The sequence below is a fragment of the Channa argus genome, chromosome 13 (genome assembly GCF_033026475.1).
Source record: "Channa argus isolate prfri chromosome 13, Channa argus male v1.0, whole genome shotgun sequence".
Lineage (NCBI taxonomy): Eukaryota > Metazoa > Chordata > Actinopteri > Anabantiformes > Channidae > Channa > Channa argus.
In genome coordinates this window covers 7,519,994-7,541,948 of record NC_090209.1, presented here as the reverse complement: position 1 = coordinate 7,541,948, position 21,955 = coordinate 7,519,994, and the positions used below count along the sequence as shown (strand labels likewise).

The following is a 21,955-nucleotide window of genomic DNA, read 5'->3' as shown; positions in this document are numbered from 1 at the left end:
GCCTCTGTGTGCTATTTCAATACCAAAGCACCCAGTCATTTGTGATGTCTGCAAATTTAATGTTAGAAAAAAAGCTTAGAGATCTCTCTTTGAAGTCTGTCTACCAGCTGTGCTTTCACTGTACACTTGCCAGATGTTCATCAACTTCAGTCAACCTCAAAACTTTCATTCAACAGGCAAATTTAACTGTTCTTTTATTCTCACTGATGCATTTGACTGTAGTGCTGTAAAGGAAAAGGATCATTTAAATTTATTGGCCTGGTTTTTCATGTTTTTTTTAAATGGGCCTTCTTTGAATTCAAAATTAAATAATCATTGTTCCATATTAATTTCTATATTTTGCCTGTGCAGCTATTAATTTCTAAAAAAGTTTATATTCATGTGTCAATATTAAAAATGATCTAGATATTATATTTTCTGCAGCCCCTGCACTGACTCATCACACTTCTCTACATCAACAAATCAGAGATGGAGTGTATGTGCTCTAGGATGATTATCATAAATAAAAATCACCAGCAGGCACTTTTCATATGCTATAGGATATTTCTCTCTGCTTTATAGCTGTTGCCTGTAGCTATATATCTACTACCCAGCTGTGTGCTGCAGCTGTCACTGGCTTTAGAGAATACACAGTCCTTATGCTGTTGGTTAAGACCTAAGGGTAAAAACATCTATATGCAGATTAAATAGCCACTTGTAGGGAGGCAGGTCTATTAGTTGTACTGTATGTCATAAAAAACCAATAGAAGCAGAGCTCAAGAGTTAATAACCAAACACACATAAATACAAAACACTGTATGAATAAAAAGGGTATCGTATATCGTCGCCACGTCTTATTGTGCAATGATTAGGGGCTGGTTTGTGCTGTGCAAACCTGAGTGATTCTGCATATATAAAATGTTATTTTCTCTTAAACTCTGTCCTACATGGACAACTTTAAGAGTCTGTCATTATATGAAGAAATTAATGTTTCTATCATTGTTAGTAAGCTGGCTTACAGAATGAAAGTTACTAACTGAATTTTACTTGAACTTCATTCAACTCCACTATCAATATGCAGTGCTCACTGTCAGTGATGCACACAACTCAGTGTAGCGTCAAATGATTCTGTTTTGTCTCCACTATCTCTTCCATAATACAGATGTATATCCAGACCACAACCCTGACCATCTCTGTAAGTCTCAGTGCTTCGGTCTCTCTGGGAATGCTCTACATGCCTAAGGTCTACGTCGTTCTCTTCCATCCAGAGCAGAACGTACCTAAGCGCAAGCGCAGCCTGAAGGCTGTGGTCACTGCAGCCACCATGTCCAACAAGTTCAACCCCAAAGGTGGCCTGAGGCCCAATGGAGAGGCAAAGTCTGAACTCTGTGAAAGTCTTGAAACACAAGGTTGGTATCATGCCTGATGGAAATATAAAGAAGGGAAGGACAAAATAAATGTGCTCAACAATAAGTTGATTTTTATGCTGATGCAATGAGCTGTTGCTGTGTAAAGCTATAGCAGTTACAAATTATGTGTCTGCTCTGAAGTAATGAATCCTTTTAGGTGAACATCATTGAAGGCAGAGTTATTTTGCACTTCAGCAGTTCAGAATAATTAGTTACATGAGCATATAAAAAAAATAGGGGGCTAGTCTTGCTTCTTAACATGAGTCACTATATACATAAACCAACATTTGAAAAATCAGATAGTGAGTGTTTTATTTCCTTTTTTAATTTCCTTTTATTTCCTACAAGAATTTATTTATTCATTAGAAGGGTAAACTAATGCTTATGCTCTTCTAATGCTTTTCTTGCTGAAAAATGCCTCCAGATGATATCACCCGGAGGAGTTTTACAGCATTTAGTAGTTTAAAATTAGTTAGTAGTTTAAAATTGGTGAAGTTGCCCTTTAATATACCAGTACCTTTTTGATATAAAAAAAATTATTAATTATTACACAAAGGGAACAAATATGTATTCAAAAAATGCAAGTAACTTTGCTCTTTTACAAGGATAACCCTGCATTTTCAACACACGGCAGAGAAAATAGTTTCATTCTCACTAACTCTCACCAAACTGGGTTTGTAAATCAAGAAGTGTGACAGGGTGCCCACACTGTTCTGATTTTGAAAGAGAAGAAGGAGACTGGCAGCTCAGCGTTCGTAAGGAGGATATTTCAATCACCGAGATAAAGAGTATGAGTAGGCAGTCCCTGTGTGGGGGCAGGCTTAAATCCAATCATGCAACCCCACATGTTCTGATTACTGAAAGCTCTGATTTTATACTCTGAAGATATTACAACTAAACAGTCTGCCTCCACACATGGATACATGTATGCCCCCCACCCCAACCCCCAAAAACACCCACCTCAGACTGGAGTTGTTGTATTTTACCCTATTACAAAACCCAGTTATAGGTGCTTATTGTCACCCTCTGCTTTGTACTGTTAATCTAACAACTGCTCTTTGTGCTTATGTGTCAGACTGTGTTGAGGGAGGGGAGCCTTGTGAAGGACTTTAGACTCTCAGGTAACATGGTTAGACAATGACTTTGCCCCTTCATTATCTTTGACCAATTTTGTTTCTAGTTAATTTCTGTTAATGTTCACTACAACACCCGTGCCTGCATATGCACAAAGCATCCCAGCTGCCCCTGGCTACAACGCAGCACCCGGAATGACACAAGGCAGTAATCATGCCCTCACAAATCCACCCTTGACCGACACACATTAACTTGGATAGACAATATCAGTGTGTGATGCTGCAAAATGGCCAATCAGCATGGTAAAACCTGTTAATGTGGGAAGATGACAGCACTCTTCCTGAGTAAAGGAGACAAGCGATAGCCATGTGTCCCCTGTAATTTGTTTCCCTGTTGACAAAAGGAGGAATTTGTGGTAATGGGACAACAACAACAATAAGAGTGAACAGGAAAAGACAGATGGGTCTGCCAACTCCAATTCTTTCTGGACCATCTATTCTTTATCTTGGTCTCGCAGCACATAAATATTCAAATAAGGTTCATTTATCAATGCTTCTCTTGGAAAAGATGCTTTGGATGAAATGGCGAGAGTAACGCCTCCATTCACACACCCAACACTGCACTGACAAATGTACAGAAATGTTGCACACCTCTCCTCTACAGCACTTTTGCCCCAGCTCGGGCTCTCAGCTGTCTTCTGATTGGATTCATCCCCTCTGACATATTCAATCAGCCAAGGTTGCTGTGGGCAGATTGGCAGATTGGGAGTGTGATTACCACCACTAAGCATGCTTGCTGAGTACAATTTTATTTTAAATACATTTACACATAGGACAGGCTGACACTTGCACACAGATGCGTGTGCAAACTGGCATGACTGCACGCATACACAAAGTGTACTGTATCCTATGAGTCATTTTCGACCAGTAGTTTGTGCTGGTTATGGTCACTATGCTCTGCCCTCCAGTCATCTGTCTTATGCATTTTATTCACAGCTGATATACAATTCCATGAAAAATTAGACGAATGCTAAAGAACAAGTCCTGTGATAACAGATTTATATAAGCATTTAAAGTGCCAAGTAGATCCCATGATGCCTTAAGAGCATTTTACAGCTAACACACAATAGAAAATGGTAAAACATTGATTGCTGCATGCTTTGCTTGGTACAGAGATATGTTTCAGGTCTTTGCATGTGATGAACAATTTGCATCTTTATGATTACAATTTAATTTTACAATTAAACAATCTTGTGATCTACTTGGTGACTTTATATGATGGATAACACTCTCATGATATAAGCAGCTGTGAACAATACATTTGTACAGAGTATTATCTGTTTTCATGAATACTGTATTAGCAGGTTCTTTTACTGTAATAGTTACAGGTTTCTTGCCTGGACGAATGTTTCAAAGGTGATGTGTTGTTAAAATGCATGTGATGTGAACATTTATTTAACTGACGAGTGAAATCACTTGCATCAATTAAGTGTAACTTTTTCCAGTTGAATTAATTTGTGTAAATAAATTTTAACGCTAAAACAATTCGTCAATATTTAATGAGCTCAAAGGGGATTTAAGAAACAGATGCTAACTATTCTAATGTGAGAATTTCTGTTTGATATTATGTGTAGAGTTAATATAATCTAATCTAGTCTAATCTTCAGATGTCATTTTAAGGTCAAGTTGTCATAAGCATTTCTCAACAAACAGGTGTGTAATACAGTCAAAAAAACAAACAGCAAAATATAAGTATTACGTATTAGTAGCAGTTCTAGACTTTTATTTATATATATTTTTATTTAAAAGGTTTATTCAGTCATAATTCTTTTGTCTTCTGCTTTGCAAATTACACATTTCAATTTAAATGTAATACAATGATGGTAATACTGTTACTGAAAATGCATTTTTCCATAATAACTCCCTGCTATTATAATTCATTCCACCTGCACTCAGTTGATGAAGCGATCCAAAATTAGAGCTTCCATTCAATGTATACTGCATTTTTAACCCATTACTTCTTTTTCTTATACCTTCCCTGACAGTGTTGGCATCCAAGCAGACATACATAAGCTACAGTAACCATGCCATATAAAACAGAGATCAATGGTGGAAGCAAAGCAATGGCCTGGCTGAGGAGAAATCACCTGATTCTGGGAAATACTGAAGAACTTCCCAGCTGCTACAGCAGAGAGGACTCGGGTGGAGAGATGGGAATTTGTCACTCCATCAATGGAAAGGATGTCATATTTTTTCTAGAGAATCAGGTAAAGGCTTGAATGCCAAATTCATGAGAAATTAGTAGATTTTCCGCAGGGAATTGTAAGATGTTTGGGATTCTGGACAAAACAAAATTTCCTCTTCCCACCCTATCTGAGACACAAGCGAGCTTTGAGCAGTGACTTTTGCCAGATGCAGGCAGAGTGAACCACCTGGAGCCTACAGTATGTTTTCCTTCTGAAGTCTATAGCACACAGTTTCAGTTCATTGTGAGGCTGAATTGTACGTCTCATTTCAACAAAAATGTGAGGAGCTGAGCGCAGATGAATGATGAAGCCGTATAAAAACTGGCATTATTGGAGTTAAAAGCTGCAGTACTCTTCAGAAAGTACATGCCTTACTAAAGTACATTCAGTATTCTTACATGAACTAACCATATCAGAAAATAAAGCAGTGGGTCATCCCAGTGTTGTTTTTTTTTTTAATAAATGTTTCATAATAACCATGACACCATCATCTTGGCAAACCTAGTGTACAGTCCCAGAGCATGCTTGTGGGAGCATCACATGTACTGTGCTGTGTTGTCAATGTAAATGGAATGCAACATTTGTCATAGTCGTCACTGACAGTGGAGATGTCATTTTGGATCATTATCCACTGGGTTACCCTCTGCTGAATAAAGAGTCATTTTATACGCACAAGAAACTAAACCTTTATGGTTCACACCACACTTCATAAATGTCAGCCATGACTTTTGAGAGTTGATGATGCATAATTTAAACATCTTTGATTTACAGGTATTGGCCCTTATTCATCATGCACTTGTTGAAGCCTTTGCTAAGTCAAGCAATTGAATGGCTAAATAAATTCAGTTTGTTTAACTTAAAAGTGCAGCTCTTCACACACTTATGCAACTATTCAAAGTTGTTGCTTTGTTTTGTCAATATGTTGGATGTAAAACTTTGATCAATATTTAAAAATAAGTACATAATAGGTTGGATGAGACATCATTGTCTGGATACAATGGATCTGATTTGATGTTGAAGTACCAGTGCTTCTTCATTTTTCCTGTGCATACTGACATTTGGGGAAGCTATGGACATGATTAATGAGAGTTTTAATAGTATTTAGGTAGGAGATTAAAATCATGTAGCCATTCAGCATGAAAAGTAATTGCTCATTTACATGATATGGCCAAAAACATTCATAGATAATTAGGGGGACGGCACGTGCAACATTTCCTAAGGAGTGTGTTGCATTTGAACAGACCCACTATAGTTTATGTTACAGTACCTTTAAATACACAACATTTTCACATCCTGTTATTACATGTAAATACCACCTTCATCAAACCTATGCAGACTGACATATAGTGTGGATCCAAATGAGACTCAACACTAAAGTCTACAGCTATGTATATGCAGTTTATTATTTTGTTGTTTTGTTTGCCAACACATGTATGGCAGACTCTTACAGCTGCTGGGAAATATATGAAACTTTCTATTATAAGAAAAAACTGACATCTTTTTCCAGCAATGACACTTAGAGATATTGACTGTACACCACCTTCCTGGTATAAAACAACAGCGACATGACGAAAACAAGTCACTGGGTTAGAAATCTAGGAAACAGAGCACATTAGGCCAACATGGTGTCAGGTGGACACCAACAGCATATACATGTTGTTCTGAGTATGACAGATGTTAATAAGCCAGTCTCAGGTTTTCTTTTTGTACTGGAGTCTTTTTGACTCCTAGTATCATAGTAGTCAACAAGCTGCATAATGAAGCTTTAAACTTCTACCAAATTGACAGTCTGAGTCTCCAAAATGACCAGTCTAATGGGGTGTTTCCAGAATGTAATGATCAAAACGTACCAAATGAGATCCAAGAAAGAACAACTGGTGAACTATGTCAGATGGTCAAGGCGTCTAGTGCCCACTGCATGTGGGGTGATAGGGTAGCGTGTGGGTCCGATCTCAAAAAAGAACTATTGTAGCACAAATTGTTGCAAAATTTCGTGCTGGCTATGATTAACAATCGGCTGCGTAAATGCACCAGGTCAAAGTGTTCATTCAGGACTGCTCGGCATACATTAAGAGGTTTTAGTGACAACCTTTCGTTTTTAGATCAAAGAGGAGGACGTACAGCTACAGCTTGATAAATAGGGGCCGGTGCCTTCATTCTGTGCCTCATACTCATACTACTTCTGCCATTTTTGCCATCAATCCTTCAGGACCATGTTTTCATCCATTACCTTTCACGTCACAGGCTGCTCAAACATATTGAAGAAGAAAGGACTCAATGTACAATTTATACTTAAGTGTGCAACCTCCATTTCTGTCTGCAGTATCTAAGTATTTGTCATAAACAGTAATGCTGGAATTTGTCTCATTTAATGTTATCCTCAGCAATGCAAAAATCTGTGTGTTGCATGTCAAAACTCATAAAGTCAAGTGAACAATTTGAGAGAAGGGGTCAATGTCCAGAAGGAAAACTACTGGGGAGAATTATAAATAACTATTTTGGTTTAAACAATGATTCTCTCAGCTTCAACAAAATTCTAAGACGTTGCCACAAATGTTTTCTCATCATTTGATAAAGTATTGTTTGTGGGATTGTTTGTGTTAGTGAATATGATAATTTACTGCTTTTTGCCACACCCCCTCACCCCCCTTTTATTTTTCTAAAACACTTTGTGTGTGTTACAAAATAGAATATGTAAGTGCTGACTGAAATTAATGGCAAGTTAATGTACGTTATTAAAATGGATTGATTATGTCTGCTTTATGTACTGAATTATTTAAAAAAAGAAAGATTAAAAAAATTACAGTGCCTGGATATTTATGAATTATCTATAGAAAAATAAAAAATGTGTAGAGCATGTTCATTTTTATACAAGATATTTCTAATAAAAGATGTTTTGCTAATACAATTTTGCAGCTTCATTTTTGTTAGAATGTTTCCTTATCAAAGAAGCTCAGAGGTGGAGTAGTTGGCTGCAGTCTTTCTGTGTGGAGTTTTCCTTTTCACCCCATGCTTGCGTTGGTTTCCTCTGGGTACTGCAGGTTCCTCCCACCATCCAAACACCTGCATGTTAGGTTAATTGGGGAATCTGTCCAGATTCTACCCCCACAAAAGGCATAATAAAAGTAGGGCCACCTTGTTACCTCCCCTAAGCAACCCCCTCAGAAACCCATTACCACAGCTGTACTGAACCACCAGATGGAGCAGTGATTAGTGTTGGGATACTGCTATGTGCGAAATGATCTGAACTTTTCTGTCAAATCTAAAAACCTCAGTGTACTGTAACAGAGATGGGAAATATGCCTTTTTTTGTCAGTGATATGTGTTATTAACATTAAATGAATTGTCACTTAATTGTTAATTTCCACCGAATTCCCTAAATTAAAATATTTCACTGCTTCTAGCTGAAAAACTCCTCCGGATGACATCACCCAGAGGGTTTTTTCATCATTGGGGTTCAGATGACGCGTGCTCTGGAAAAGCAGGTTGACCATGATTTCTAACTCCATGTTATGAGCAACGAGACACATAATATGAACTGAAGGTTAATTCAAGTGATGTCATCTGGATGCGTTTATATCTAGAAGTAGAGAGATATTTTAATATAGGTAAGTCGAGGTGGTTTATTGGTATTTATTTACACGTACAACCTAAACTAGAACTAAAAGAAGCAAGTTCAAAATCAGTGAAGGTCTCCTTTAATGGTACAAAACACATTTTCAGGTCTGTATGTCTGTTTGTCTGCAGGCTACACACATTACCAGAGCAGAGAGGCAGACGTGTGGTGGTGTTGAATTCTGCTTTAAAATGAAATCGCCGTAAAACACTGAAACTTACTGCCGCTCTTTACTGACCAAATTCCCGTACTTATATTATTGACTGAACTTCCATACAACTGTGAATAGGAGAAAGACAAGTAGTAATTTGAATTACCATAACATAACTAGACTAAGCAATCTCACAGAGAGCCAGAGCAGGATGCAGCCAGCAGAAGTGTTGTTTTTGTCATCTCTGGTCACAAGAACTTCAAATGCTGCAGTGGTCTTGTAGTTAATACAGAGCACCCACGTTTAGGATTATCACTAGTTCAAGCCTTTCTGCACTTCTCTCTTAATAGAATATATTTCATTTATCACATAATGTTGGAAGCATGGCTTACATGTTTTAACTGTGTGTTGCTGTAACAGCTGCAGGGGGAGGGAGAAAGAGCCACAGCTACCTGAATAAAACAATTTATGGTGGAAAGCAACTTATTTCAACTACCACGAAACACTTTGTGTTAAATTCATTTTCATTCTGACTATGGCTGGACTTAAAGTAGGCCACTGATCCATTAATAATTTGCCCATTCAATCAGCCTTTCATTCGTACAGTAAGAGCTTTAGTCCTGAATGCTCTTATCTGCTGAGTTTCTGACACCAGTTACTGCTAGATGCACAACTGAAGTGCTTACATTTTCCAAACTTTGTGAAGTCATCAACCGCCTGCACTGCTGCCTCAGTATTTAAAGGCATCGCAACTTTTTTATGCAAATAAGAAATTAATTACTTAAAGTGATAGTTCAAGATAAAATGTAATTAATTCAAGGGTTTCTGCTGTTAAATTATGTGACATAATTAAGGTTCCCACAACTATAATAATCTTACCTGGCACGGGTTCAGCTTCTTGGTTTTTCCTTGGATTAGTTTTTATTCATCATGGGCTGCGGTCATGTTTTACTGTGTGTGGTTTTGGTGTCGGATCAGCTGGAGCAGCTCCTCCTTTCTCATCTCCACATGTACTGCAGTGGCTTTTCCACACAACAACGAAGGATATAGTATTTATGCGTGTATTTTTGTCATAGTTTAATATCAGAATTCATTTAAAAGCGTCTCTCTTCTCTTGAACTGATCATGGTTCTCATGTTGGCCTGCATGCACTAAACCATGCACTAAGTTTGAGTATATCAGTTTATCCGATCTCAGTCTATAAATTTCACCTGACGTTTTCAGTCCCGTGAGATCCCCACTGCCAGCAGTGATCTCAGACCCAGTATGGGTCTTGGTCTTTGAGGCTCAAAGATCATCCGCGGACTGATGCTGTGTTTTTGATGCAGATTTCTCTTCCAGAGAGTGAGCGACAGGTTTCCGGCGCTGGCTCGTTCATAGCATTTTAAAATGTTTTAATTAATTTTAAAAGATAAAAGCTGGTGTCAGCTGTTGGCTAAACAACCACCTCCCACTGCTGTCAGTGAGCGAATCATTATCTGACTATTTAGATTTCATGTTAATTGAACAGTGAATGGTTTTGTGTGTGGATTTGTTAGATCAGCTATTAAAAAACAACGGGCTTGTTGTAAGAGCGCAGAGAGGCAGAAAAAAAAACCATGGAGTGAAGTCTGCTCATTTTTACATCAAAGTCCGACCACATTCGAATAAAACTAAAACTAACACAAAGTGGTTTTAAAAATTCACAATTAGCGCCATTTATGAATCAGCGGCTCCTTTTCTTGGTCCTTTTGTCACTACACTGTTTTCTTCCATCAGTCTATTAGCTGGGATTTATTTATTATTATCATCATCTCCTCATGGACTACAGTGCGTCTAACATGTAGTTCAGTGTTGTTTAGAACAGTTTATTTTAAACTAATATAATCATGAAAACTAAGCTGAAGCTGTTTATCCAGAACAATCTCTGGTTAATAAACTACCAGCGTGATCCGCTGCCCGTTTTAATGATCATGTGTTAGTAACTATCATGACACAGGTGAGTGTTTCTGCTTTGTTTCATGGTGAAAAAGATGGTGGGCAGGGGAAGGGTGTGTAACCATGGAGATGGTCTCATACCTGAGAGGTATACATGACGATTTAATTTAAATATAAATGAAAAACTATTGTTCTACTTTTTCAGCGTGATAACATTTTTTGCACTGGATTTTTGTCGCAACTATACAACAGAGAAAGTTACTAAAAGTGAAAATCTATTTAAAATTTAAGCAAGAAGCAGATTCATGATGGTTCTGCTTGTAAGACGCATTAACTGGGATCAGCTAGATCAGAGTAGAAACCTCCCCCGTCTCGCGTGTTAGTTACCGCAGCTTCTGTTCACAGCTGAGGAGACAATCAGTCTGTTCTCCTGTATGTACACAGGAAAATCCCCAGGGGGAAATTTACAGTTCCGAAATATAAATGTAACAGAGTTATTGTTACCTTGGTGATGATGCTGTGTACTTGGTTTGGTTTGATGATTCAAAGACAGGGACACAGGCACACAGCTGTTAAACCTCCTCTGTCCTTTAACACAAATGCAAATACAGAAACTACTGTAACTGTTCCACCCAGTCTGCTAAAATCTGTCTTCATGAACAAAGACTTTTTATTCTTTCTCCTCCTGTTTCTGTAACCACAGTGATATTATTCATCTGTTGTAGCAGTAAACTATTTAAGGTGTGGTTCAAAGGACAGTAAAGGGACCATAGTATTGAGTCTTCCACATAAACACTGAAAGCAGCTGTCGTGTCTGAACAGTAATTTTCTGTGGGCTCATTTAATAAAGTCAGATTACCTGCAACATATTTAGGTTCCTTGAAAGTTTATGTCTGGGAAAATATTACTGTTGTCATGCATGTTGAATAATACAGGATATATCTTCTACTCCAGTTCCAGTACCTTGTTGCTGGACAAATACTGTTATGCTGGTACGGTACGTTGTGGTAGGGACCATGATGTGCGCATGCACCCTGTGCTGTAACACCTACGGACCATGTACTGTCATCACATGAAATCCCGCGGGACAAGAGACAAGAGTCTGACACTTTCAATAGCTACATCTGTATGTGTGTGAGATTTAGACAAATGTATAATTCATTCAACATGATGCATAAAGAATGTAAATCCAAACTGAGAGCCCCCAAACAGTATATCTCACACTGGCCCTGAACTTAGACAACATGGGGAAGAGCTCAAGATGCTTCTGTATCAGTACAAGGACACCCATGGACATGGTCACAGGTGAAATAGGAGAAGTGTCACCAGTAATCACAGGACCTACAACCTTGGACTTGATTTATTGGTGGATCAATGTGGTTAGCTACACCTACATCATAAAACCCAAACTAACATATCATACCATCTATGGAAATATGAGTTACTCTAAACAAAAAGTGGAGCTAGTAATAAGTTTATCACTTTATTGAAGGATTGAAATGAATTCCGAGCTAGATGACCACAAATGCAGCACAATAATTAGCCTAAGGGAAACTAAGGGAATCTGCCCTGTATAATTTTCAAAACAGCCATACAGAAAATTGTATAGCCTCTATTCCAATGACAGATAGGAGACTGAAGATCGTACATCAAATTCTAATAAGTCTCACTTCCTGGCTGCTAATTTCCCCAGACTACTTAAAATCACTTCTGGTCAAAAAAAAAAACAAAAAAGTCTCAAACTACGGGCTGTTGCTGTTTTGGTCTATGAAACCAAATTACAATGATTAGAACACAATAACACCTATGATTTCAAATTATTTTTTTTTAAATAGTGAAGTAAAGTCAGCTCTTAATCTGTACAACAAATGGTTTCAGGTTTTCAATTTGCAAACACTTCAATATTAACAGCTGTGCAGCTGTCCCTTTGCATCTGTTAAAGTTGAAGGATAAGAAATCATTAAAGTCTCCATCCACTTCCAGAAATTGATTTTACAGTTTATAAATAAACTATGTCACACATTAATATAAAAGGAAATTTCCTGTAGAAAAGTTGAAATGCATTACTGTATTTTATATAAATGACTAATGGTATTAGTTCCCACTAGTGTGCAGGTTCATACTTAATAGCAAGCAAAATCCAACAGCAAGCAGGCTGGCAAGTTGCAGAGTCAGATAACTCCAGTCATTCCATTTACAGGGGTTTCAAAAGTATTTGCATGATGTTGTTGAATTAAATGAACTTGTCATTTTGTTTCCCATATCTAAACTCTATAATGTAATCACAGTACATTTGCAAAATTAATTAATAATAAGAAATACAAATGTTTCATTTACAGTCCTTTCGAGATCTCGAGAACCCCCTCAGATTCTCTTATTTTCCCTGACTTATCCTCTCAAGCTCTGTCAGAATTATCCTGTAAACTGTTATGTTCAGGTCTTGAAGCAGATGTTCTGTGGGGTTTGAATATGATATTATGCTTCTCCATTGATATATGTAAATGTCTATGTGGACCTACACAGAGAGAAGGGTTGTGGTTAACCGTAATTCGCAGAGGCTTGCAGAGGCCCGACTTGCAATCTTCCCAAATCTCAATAACGTGTTGTGAAAAGATGTGAGCTGATTGGTTAATGCCAAAGTGTAGGAATGCAGGATTGACACGGAAAGGAAAAAAAAAAACAACAAAGAAAATGAAGAAACAGAAATAAAAATGGAGAAAGTAGAGGAGCAGATAGCTGATTAGGTTATATAAAATATAAGCACAAATATAGCCACAGCTTCCCTGTTTATTCTCTTTATCTTTTTTTTTTGTCCTTTCGGCTTATTCCGCGAGTTCAGGGTCGCTACAGCGGATCATTGTCTGCATGTTGATTTGGCACAGTTTTTATGCCGGATGCCCTTCCTGATGCAACCCTCCCCGATTTCTACCGGGCTTGGACCGGTACTGCACAGCTGGGGAGGGGAATGGGCTGTTAGGGGTTCAGTATCTTGCCCAGAGACACTTCGACATATAGCCAGGGCCGGGGATCAAACCACTGACCCTGGGGTCCGTGGACAACTTCCTTTACCAACTGGGCCACAGCCGCCCCCTATTTTATTCTCCTTATCTGCATTTAATAATTTATTCTAATAAGTCGTTCACAATGGGGTAAGTTTGCTTTCCACTTCTATTTTAGTTCGACTGCTTTAGTCGAGTTTAGTTGAGTTTCACAAACTCAAGCTGCATCTGTGCTGTATGCTTCAAGTCACTTTCTATCACAAAGTGAGTTAAAAGTGAAAGATTGTCACACCGGTAACAGGTTTTTGCATCTGTGCCCCCAATGGTTAGATTTACACAAAATCGCTCTGGTTAAGGTTAGGAAAATATTGTTTCAGCCACCAAACCAAAATCTAACTTTTTCTGAGGAAAAACAAAACAAAACAATGTGAGTAAACTTTTTACTGACTAATGGATGCTGATGCTGAATACTGAGTAATGGATGTTCAGTATTAATCTACTAACTTGCCAAGCAAGTTAATAAACAAAATACCGTCATTATATTGGGAAAACTAATCAGGTTGCAACTGCAATCCTTTCAAAACATATTTGATATACACATACATAGGAGTCACGGTTGCCCATCAACCATTATACAGACATGTCTTTAATGATAGTGTGTAAAATGCATTTAAGGCTACAGGAAAATTTAGGATGTAAATGCTGTTGTAGGACCATATATGGCCAGAAGAGCAAATTGGCAGCGAGGCTGAATTTGTAACACTACATCCAACATCCATCTTTAACACTCTACGGCTCAGCCTTGGAAAATTCCCACCACAGGAAACTGATTTACTTGTCAAGCAGGTGCAGAGTCACTGTGACTGCAAGAAGGCCCCCAAGCACTGATGATGCAAGACTATTTTAGAAAAATATAGTCCATAGCATAAATATAACTCTTAGCTCTTTCTCATGCTGTCTGCATGCTGTCTGATAACCACTTGCCATCAAATATGCGTGTACATCTGTGAGAAACCGGTGAGAGATCATACACACCCCCTTAAAAAAATTAAACCAGTTGCGAAATGTTTGATTGACATAATCTGATATGTTTTGAAGACACAGAGGGTTTCTTTTAAATCTTTGCCAAGAGTGTAGAGAGCAATGTAAATACAGGAATAAATGACTTTGGAAAATGGTTAAAACCCACTTCCCACCTGAGTCAATAAATAAATGTAAAATAATTGCTCTAAGTTACTTAAGTACTGTACTTTCACTCCTCTGCATTTATGTTAACTTTGTGTACTAATTATTATTATTTTTAATTAAATTATACAAAGAATTAATACATGCTGATGTGTTATAAAATACAGATTGGTTAAATCATCTGTGCTTTTACCAGATTTGTTTTTTCTTCCACAAATCTGTAGGCAATAGATCTTTTCCCCTTATTTCGTTTTTATTACTAAAAAGTATTTCCATACTGTTTACCTACGACAATCTCACCTGGCATTAACTTATACATTTATGTTAATAACAGCATCGGATTATACTTTATTACATTGTTTATGTAGTGGAATACTTAAGTAATGTAATTTAAGTCAAAATATAGCACATTTACTTAGTACTTCTGAGTGAAAACAATAAAGTTGTACTTCCACTTGTAGTGGAGTATTGTTTAAGGGAAAAAGCTACTAACATCCCCTTTCTTGAATCCTCTTAGATTTTTTATTTTTGAAAAATGTTTGTCATAACATTTTAGCTCATTTTAGCTGATTTTAAAAGGAAACCTTGTTAGGCAAATGCCAGTGCCATGTGTTAAAAACATTGAGGGGAATCACGCACAAAGGTTTCACTGACTGGGTTTTGTCTCTGGAACATCATTCAATGGTTAAGATGTCCCATTAGAATATATATATACTTTTTTACAAAAATTTAGTAAACAAGGACTATGTGGTTAAAAAAAAATTAATTGTGTTGCATATGATTTATTTATTTATTTTTATTTTTGCAAACCACTAGTATTTCTCAGCTGCTGAAGACACCCTGGAATTATTGACCTCCCTAGCTTACTTGTACTGTATGTCCAGGATGAAACAAAAATCTTGGCTGTTGAAAAATACCATGGCTGATGTCCGCTGTTATTACCAACAGTTGTCAGTTACATGTTATTATTTGTACATAAAACAGGAAAAAACAGCACGTTCTGCAGGGGTCAAGTGGAAGCCACATAAACTGCTGAAAGCTTTAAAAGTTATTTGATGGTGAGATCTTATTTCTGTCTCCGGCCTGAAAGGTTTTCTGTCTACACAAAGGAAAAGCATTTACTCTTAAATCATGACATTTCTGTCCACATTTCCTCAGATATAGGTCTTGCACTTATGTTTGAATAACCGGGTAAAAGCAGTTCAAGTGTATGTGTTGCAACATGATAGAACTGTTAAATAGTGAACAAGGCATATACAAATAGCAATGTGGGCAGGAAGAAAAGGCCAAAGAAAGAATGGTAACAGTACAAGTTAGGGAAAAGAAACATTTTAAAAAGGTAGGTCTTCATTAGATATTTGCTTGCTGTTTAATGGACTGCTAATGTAAAAGCTAACAGTAACAAATGAATGGCAGACACTGCTGTTGAATCACTGTACACCTTGCTACCACTGTCTATGCAATTCACAAAAACAATGCAACACAAATCATTCATGGTTTAGAAGTTCAGGATGCACTGTTCCATATCATATAATTTCCCACAAATTACCAACAAAACGACATGCCTTTTGAATATTTGCCCATTACATAGAATATTACCATGCTGACACTCCCATTGTGCAAATAAATAAGTACTGTTCATTAGATCATTTGCTGAAAATAAAAAAGGTTTTCCACATTTGAAATATTACTTTAATATATCTGCCCTGCTGCTTTAACCAGTGAGTGGGTATTTTATTTTGTCCCCAGGAGAAAAGCATTAGGTGTGGTGGAAGAGCTTGTTTCTCTCTGGATTTGGTAAGGACACATACCATGGCTGTGGTATGAGTACAGTAAATTTACCACTGTTGGAATCCAGTACATCATAAAGCAAAGAGTACACTACAAATGCGGTCAAAAACACATTATGTTATGTGTCCCCTAATGTTGCCCCCCCTCTTTTCCCCCTCAAATATTCTAAGGTTATCCAACTGTACGTGATGTTCCATTAATCTTAGCTCGATGCAAACTTGTCTAATGACTGATGTGGCGTGTGTCACCTAATACAGCATTACATTGGGGTTTACACTCACCAATGGAGCTAGAGGGATGAGAACCTCTAACAACAAAGGGAATGAAACCAGGAAGGTTGGATCACTGCTTTGACATATAGGAGCATTATTTTCTAATGTGGTTATAGTTTTCTGTTTGTTTTGTGTGTTTGTATTTTGTAGGACAAAATGTTTTTATATATACACAATTATTTCATATTTAAAATGCTTTTTTTTTTTTACTGAACTGGGGTACTGGAGGAGGAAAGTAAGCACGGGGAGAGCATGCAAACTTCTCAAGGCCACAATCAGTCGGGGACGCAAACCTGCGGGTTTAAAGTTCAGATAACGTCTGGCTATTATATGATGATTTTTTTAAAAGTAACGAGAAGGGAAGCACACAGAATTTCTGTTTAAGTAATATTTTAATAAGCTAGCTCTTTTTTCCCTTTTTAAACAATTAAATTATGTAAATAAATAAGCATATGTGGCATTACATGTGATTTAGGTAGATACGTTTTTAGATCTGCTTGTTAGCTGTCACTTCCTGTCACGTTCTTCTATGAGCGACACTCATCCTTCCACACCTGCAGGTGACATTTCACCATACTGATGATCAAGGCAATGTGTCAAACACTCGAGTTTCAAGGTTCAGCCATAATTAAGCCAGTATTATACTCTACTACATTTAGTGCGCTTAGTCAAAATCAGGAATTATCTGCTGCTATTTAACAACACAGGTTTCACAAAACTGCAATTTTAGAAAAAATTTTAATGGCACAAAATAATAAATAAATATGTAAAAAAAAAATCAGAGAGGCATCAACACACTGGTTTCAGATGAAACCTGCATAGGAACTGGGTGACAGTGGAAAGTTGCCAAGTGAAACAAAAATATATAAAACTTTATCAAATCGCCACTTGGCTGTAAATATTATTGAGCAACACATGATGCTCCTCAATGAGAACAGGTAAGCCCTGGCTAAAGATGCTAGAGTGGTATAGCTTTTAGTATAAGCTTTTGGGCACATACTTGAGCCAGACTTCAAAAAGCAGAGCTGCATACAGCTACAAAGAGTTTAACAAATACAGAAAAAAACTACCTAAAAAAAAACAAAACAACAACAACAAAAACACTGCTCTTGAAAAAAACTGCAGTTTTTCTCTACATCATTCAGCCTTACTTCTTCTGGTGAAATGCCCATCTGTTCCGTGTTTTAAAGGAGAGGTGCAAACAGTATTTCATTCCAATCTGACCGAGCAAAGTGCCGTTAATGTATTTTGGTGAAAATCTGTTCTTTGACAATACCATTAGGATAACGTTTGACAACCAGGTCTGTTGTGGGACAGCATCGCACTATCGCATCATCATTTGATGATTCTATCAGATAAAATTAAAAAAAGGAATAGTGATCAACATCTTAAACTAAACCTTTAATGTGATCCTAACAGGAATGTTGATGAAACACTGTCCTTGCTCAAGAAAACTGGTTGACCGTGTATCAAGTCCCCTCAGGCACCTAAAGGCAGCAAAACAGATGTGTGTAATAGATCAGCAACCTCCAGTTTGAAACGTGCCATGCTGCACTACAGAGCTATTACACATGGCCAGCCACACTGTTTACTTTGATTAAATCATGTATCCTGAAATCAAGAAGCAGTAATGAGTGTGTGTGTGTGTGTGTGTGTGTGTGTGTGTGTGTGTGTGTTAGTGAGTGAGAAAACAGAAGCTGTAGCCTGATGGGAATATTTTTGGCTACAGCAACAGTTGAGGGCAAACCATCAATGTGAATAGTAATATGAAAAAAAATGAGTTGCTCTAACAGTTTATCGTCGAGCCATTAGCAGGTTATGCATGTCCCAAATGCGTCTCCCCACCGGAAGAAGTGGTTGTTTAGTTTGTTTAAACAAGAGCACGAGTCTGCTTCTACAAATGTTTAAAGTGCTTGTATATTTTAAAAGATGACATGGTGTATTTCAGCATACACTATGTGTATACATTTATTGTGATTATTCTCAACAAGTAGAAGAGCTTATGGGCATCGAACAATCAGATGAATAAATCCACTACACTAAGTTCTGATAATTGAAATTCAAATCAGAACATATCTAGTACAAACATTTAAATCACCTAGGAAGAAACTCATTGTAAATGATAGCAAGCTTTTCCTGGACCTCAAATAATCTTAAACTGCATGACAGCATAATGGAACCCTATTGAGGAAAGATAAATATTCCATCAGCAACACACTAGGCTCCCTTTAACAACTGCAGACACAATCACAACCTCACCTGTCTTTCAAGGTGGAAATTATATCAACAGTGGAAGTGATAATAAATGAACAATGTGTGATAAGTGAAGTAATGCATAAATACATGCATCATCTACCACTGTAAATTCTGCAAAATTCCCAAGTTTTAAAAACAAGCTGACTACAAGATAAAGAGAGTGCATATACAGTGGATGGGCAGCAACGGGTATAAACAATAAAGCAGAGCATGCACACATACAGAAAACAGTCAGGACCAAATGTAACCAATAAACCAAACCTTAAACTAAATACAAGAAACACAGTCCATAGAAACTGGAGCCAAGTAGAGCAGGGAGCTGGAAGTTCTTCAGAGAGAAGATGGCAGAAGATTTGGCAGAGAATCAAAGTTGCTGGGGGTTTGGATTCTTTAAGGAGTGGGCAAGAAGCAGGTGGGTGAGCGCAGGAGTAGAGAAATGATCAGGTAAATCGAGACACCTGAGGGTGGTTGGAAGTCCCTTTGCCTAAATATTTTTCTATGTGGCTGATGTGAGTAAAAACTTGAGAGACAATTGTTCTGCATCAGTCTTATACCTGTGTCACACCGTATGACATGTTTTGTTACCTATAGTATTGGCACATAGCTTTAGGTAATGTTCAGTGCATTCTGCACTATATTGTATTGTATAATGTATTTAGTTAAGATGTAATTATTCCTCACTACATAAAGTGTACCAAAAAACGTTTTACGAGTTTTTGGATCTGTATTTGGATCAGATTCAATAAGATTTTCTCAAACTCCACCATTATTCATTTTATAGCACAAGGTACACAATCGAGTGTGAGTTACCATCAGTCCTTGCACAGTAATGACAGCATAACCACAATGACAGCATGACTTAATGGAGCTGATCACAAGATGGGACCCCTCATTTATCGTAGGTATGAGCGAGTGTGTGTACGTTACTTTATGTGCATTTGTGTCCATCGCAGGTGGATGAACAGCTGTTTATGGGCACACTGCAGAATCTGTGTTTATAGATATGAAGTAGTCGGTCATCTGTGTGGAGATGTCAATCAAATGTCTAAACAGGAATTCATAACAGCAGCTGCTTGTGTTGCCTTTTTCTCTCCTGCTATGATTTTCATATAGATCATCAATACAAATTACCAGTATTTGAGTTTGAACTAACAAATATGTAGTAAATTTAAAGAATAAAAATAGTTCAATGCGTCACATGTTGCCTGTCTTTTTTAATCTACAAATTACAAATGTAGCTACAAATGTAGCTTCTCTGCTGTGTGTATGTACCCTTTTTACTACACTGGTGACACTATTGGAGATCATGATTTAGCACTGACAAGACACTATACCATTTTTTTTTTACCTACACACCAGATTCTCATTCTCATTCTTCTGCTTCACCTGCCCCATAGTATGTGTTTGCGTGTTGGCTTAGCCGCGCTGCTAAAGAGGCCAGCCCATATGTCTCCCTGAACCCTCTGAATAATTTAGCCCGGCCGCCATTCTTATAAAAACCCTGTCTATATTAATGAGCAGCCTCCAACCATTTGGATCACTGCATGAAGGTTGTGGTCCTTTCATAATGCTTGAGATGTCATAGAAGGCCCAGCTTCACCAAACAGTCCCAGGTGGTGAGTACAAAGGGTAGATACAGTACAGAGCCAAAAACTGTGGCCGGTTTAAATTTAAAACCAAGCTTCTGCTCTTAGTTGATGTTGCAGACAACCAGGTCCTCCACCACACAACCTAAGCCACTATCAGGCTTTTTCCATAGCTTTAATCAATGTACACCCATATAGAAATTAGTTAGTGTCATGAGTAGCTACATACTGTATTAACATAGTTTGTTGGAGGACCGTAAAAATTAAATGACCAATATCAGGTCTGAATGATAAAAAGGTCAGTAAGTCAGTGAGTTCATATATTGTAGGAAATAACATTTCTTATCACTGGCCTCCTTTTACTATAATTGCTATCACTATTAATGTCATTATGCAACCAACAATGGGCCTGTATGGTTCAGTGCACTCAGTAGCTCTCTGTAGATGTGGATTAGGATATGTACACAGAAAAAACTATCAAAAAAAGAAAACTTCATACTGTGCTTTTACCCCATGAAGCCATCACATGTCCATAGCTTGATGAAATCTTAAGAGAAAAGAAATCCTCTCTGCCTAAAGGACTTTTTGGTTATGGTTCAATGGCAGGAAGTAAACTGTACTCAGGGAACACTTTACTTTCTTTCAGTACAGACTCTAAATCGTTTTCCTCTGGTTCGTCTACAGAGCAGAAATGCATTGGATTTTATTTGTTTAACTAAAGTGCATGTCCAACAACATCAATCCTGTGAAAAAAAGAGGAACAGTACAAATAGTGAAATCTATAAATATGAGGGTTGTTTTGTTCAAGTAGATTCTCATCCGAGTAATTACATTTGGAATGTGGATGATATTTTTCATAAACGCAGACACTGGAATTAACATACTCAATCATCTGTCTAATGAAATAACCACGCTGCCTTAATTTGTCACTTTTCCTGCATCTAGTATTTGATCAAGAAAAATGATGTAGCTTTGTACTTGCATACATAGAACCAAGTAGGTTAAAATAATTTTGTTTATCATTGCTCATTTGTCCTCTAAAATATGGTTGTTGACTTCCCACTAGAGAGAACATTTTAAAAAGCAATACTGCACAAGTGTAACTGAAGGCTTTTGACAGGCCTGTAAAAATTCCTATGTTCTTCAAGTGTAACTGCCATAGCATTAAGGTGATCAGTAATGCCATTAAAGCAAGTTTAATATTTGCTGCAAAGGATTAGTGCAGGATCAACAGATTCTCCCACTGATGCCTTTATGATGTGTCTAAGTCAAACAATTCCTTGGTGTGAAGTCATTGTTAGGGAAATCATCTATTGATCACCACCAGTTGGTGAATTGCCTTGAAATGAAAATTAAAGAGCAGTACTGGGCAGATTTACTCTAAGTGCCCTATCCCTCTCTCTCTCTAATAAACATCCAATAACACTATGCCATTTCTCAACAGAGCATCTGTTGCCATAGCTGGCCATTTGTCT

At 37.5% G+C, this 21,955-nt stretch overlaps 1 protein-coding gene across 4 annotated transcripts in view; it reads left to right on the top strand.

The window, feature by feature from the left end:
• grm4 (glutamate receptor, metabotropic 4) overlaps positions 1 to 7,557 on the top strand; it is a 169,052-nt gene extending 161,495 nt beyond the window's left edge. For all 4 annotated transcript variants that reach the window (XM_067528207.1, XM_067528208.1, XM_067528210.1 and 1 more), the window contains 2 exons: positions 1,142 to 1,388; positions 4,507 to 7,557. In XM_067528207.1, the coding sequence (XP_067384308.1) occupies positions 1,142 to 1,388; positions 4,507 to 4,556 (297 nt within the window). In that variant the 3' untranslated portion in view covers positions 4,557 to 7,557. The remainder of the gene's footprint in view (positions 1 to 1,141; positions 1,389 to 4,506) is intronic.
• Positions 7,558 to 21,955: the final 14,398 nt, after the last annotated feature.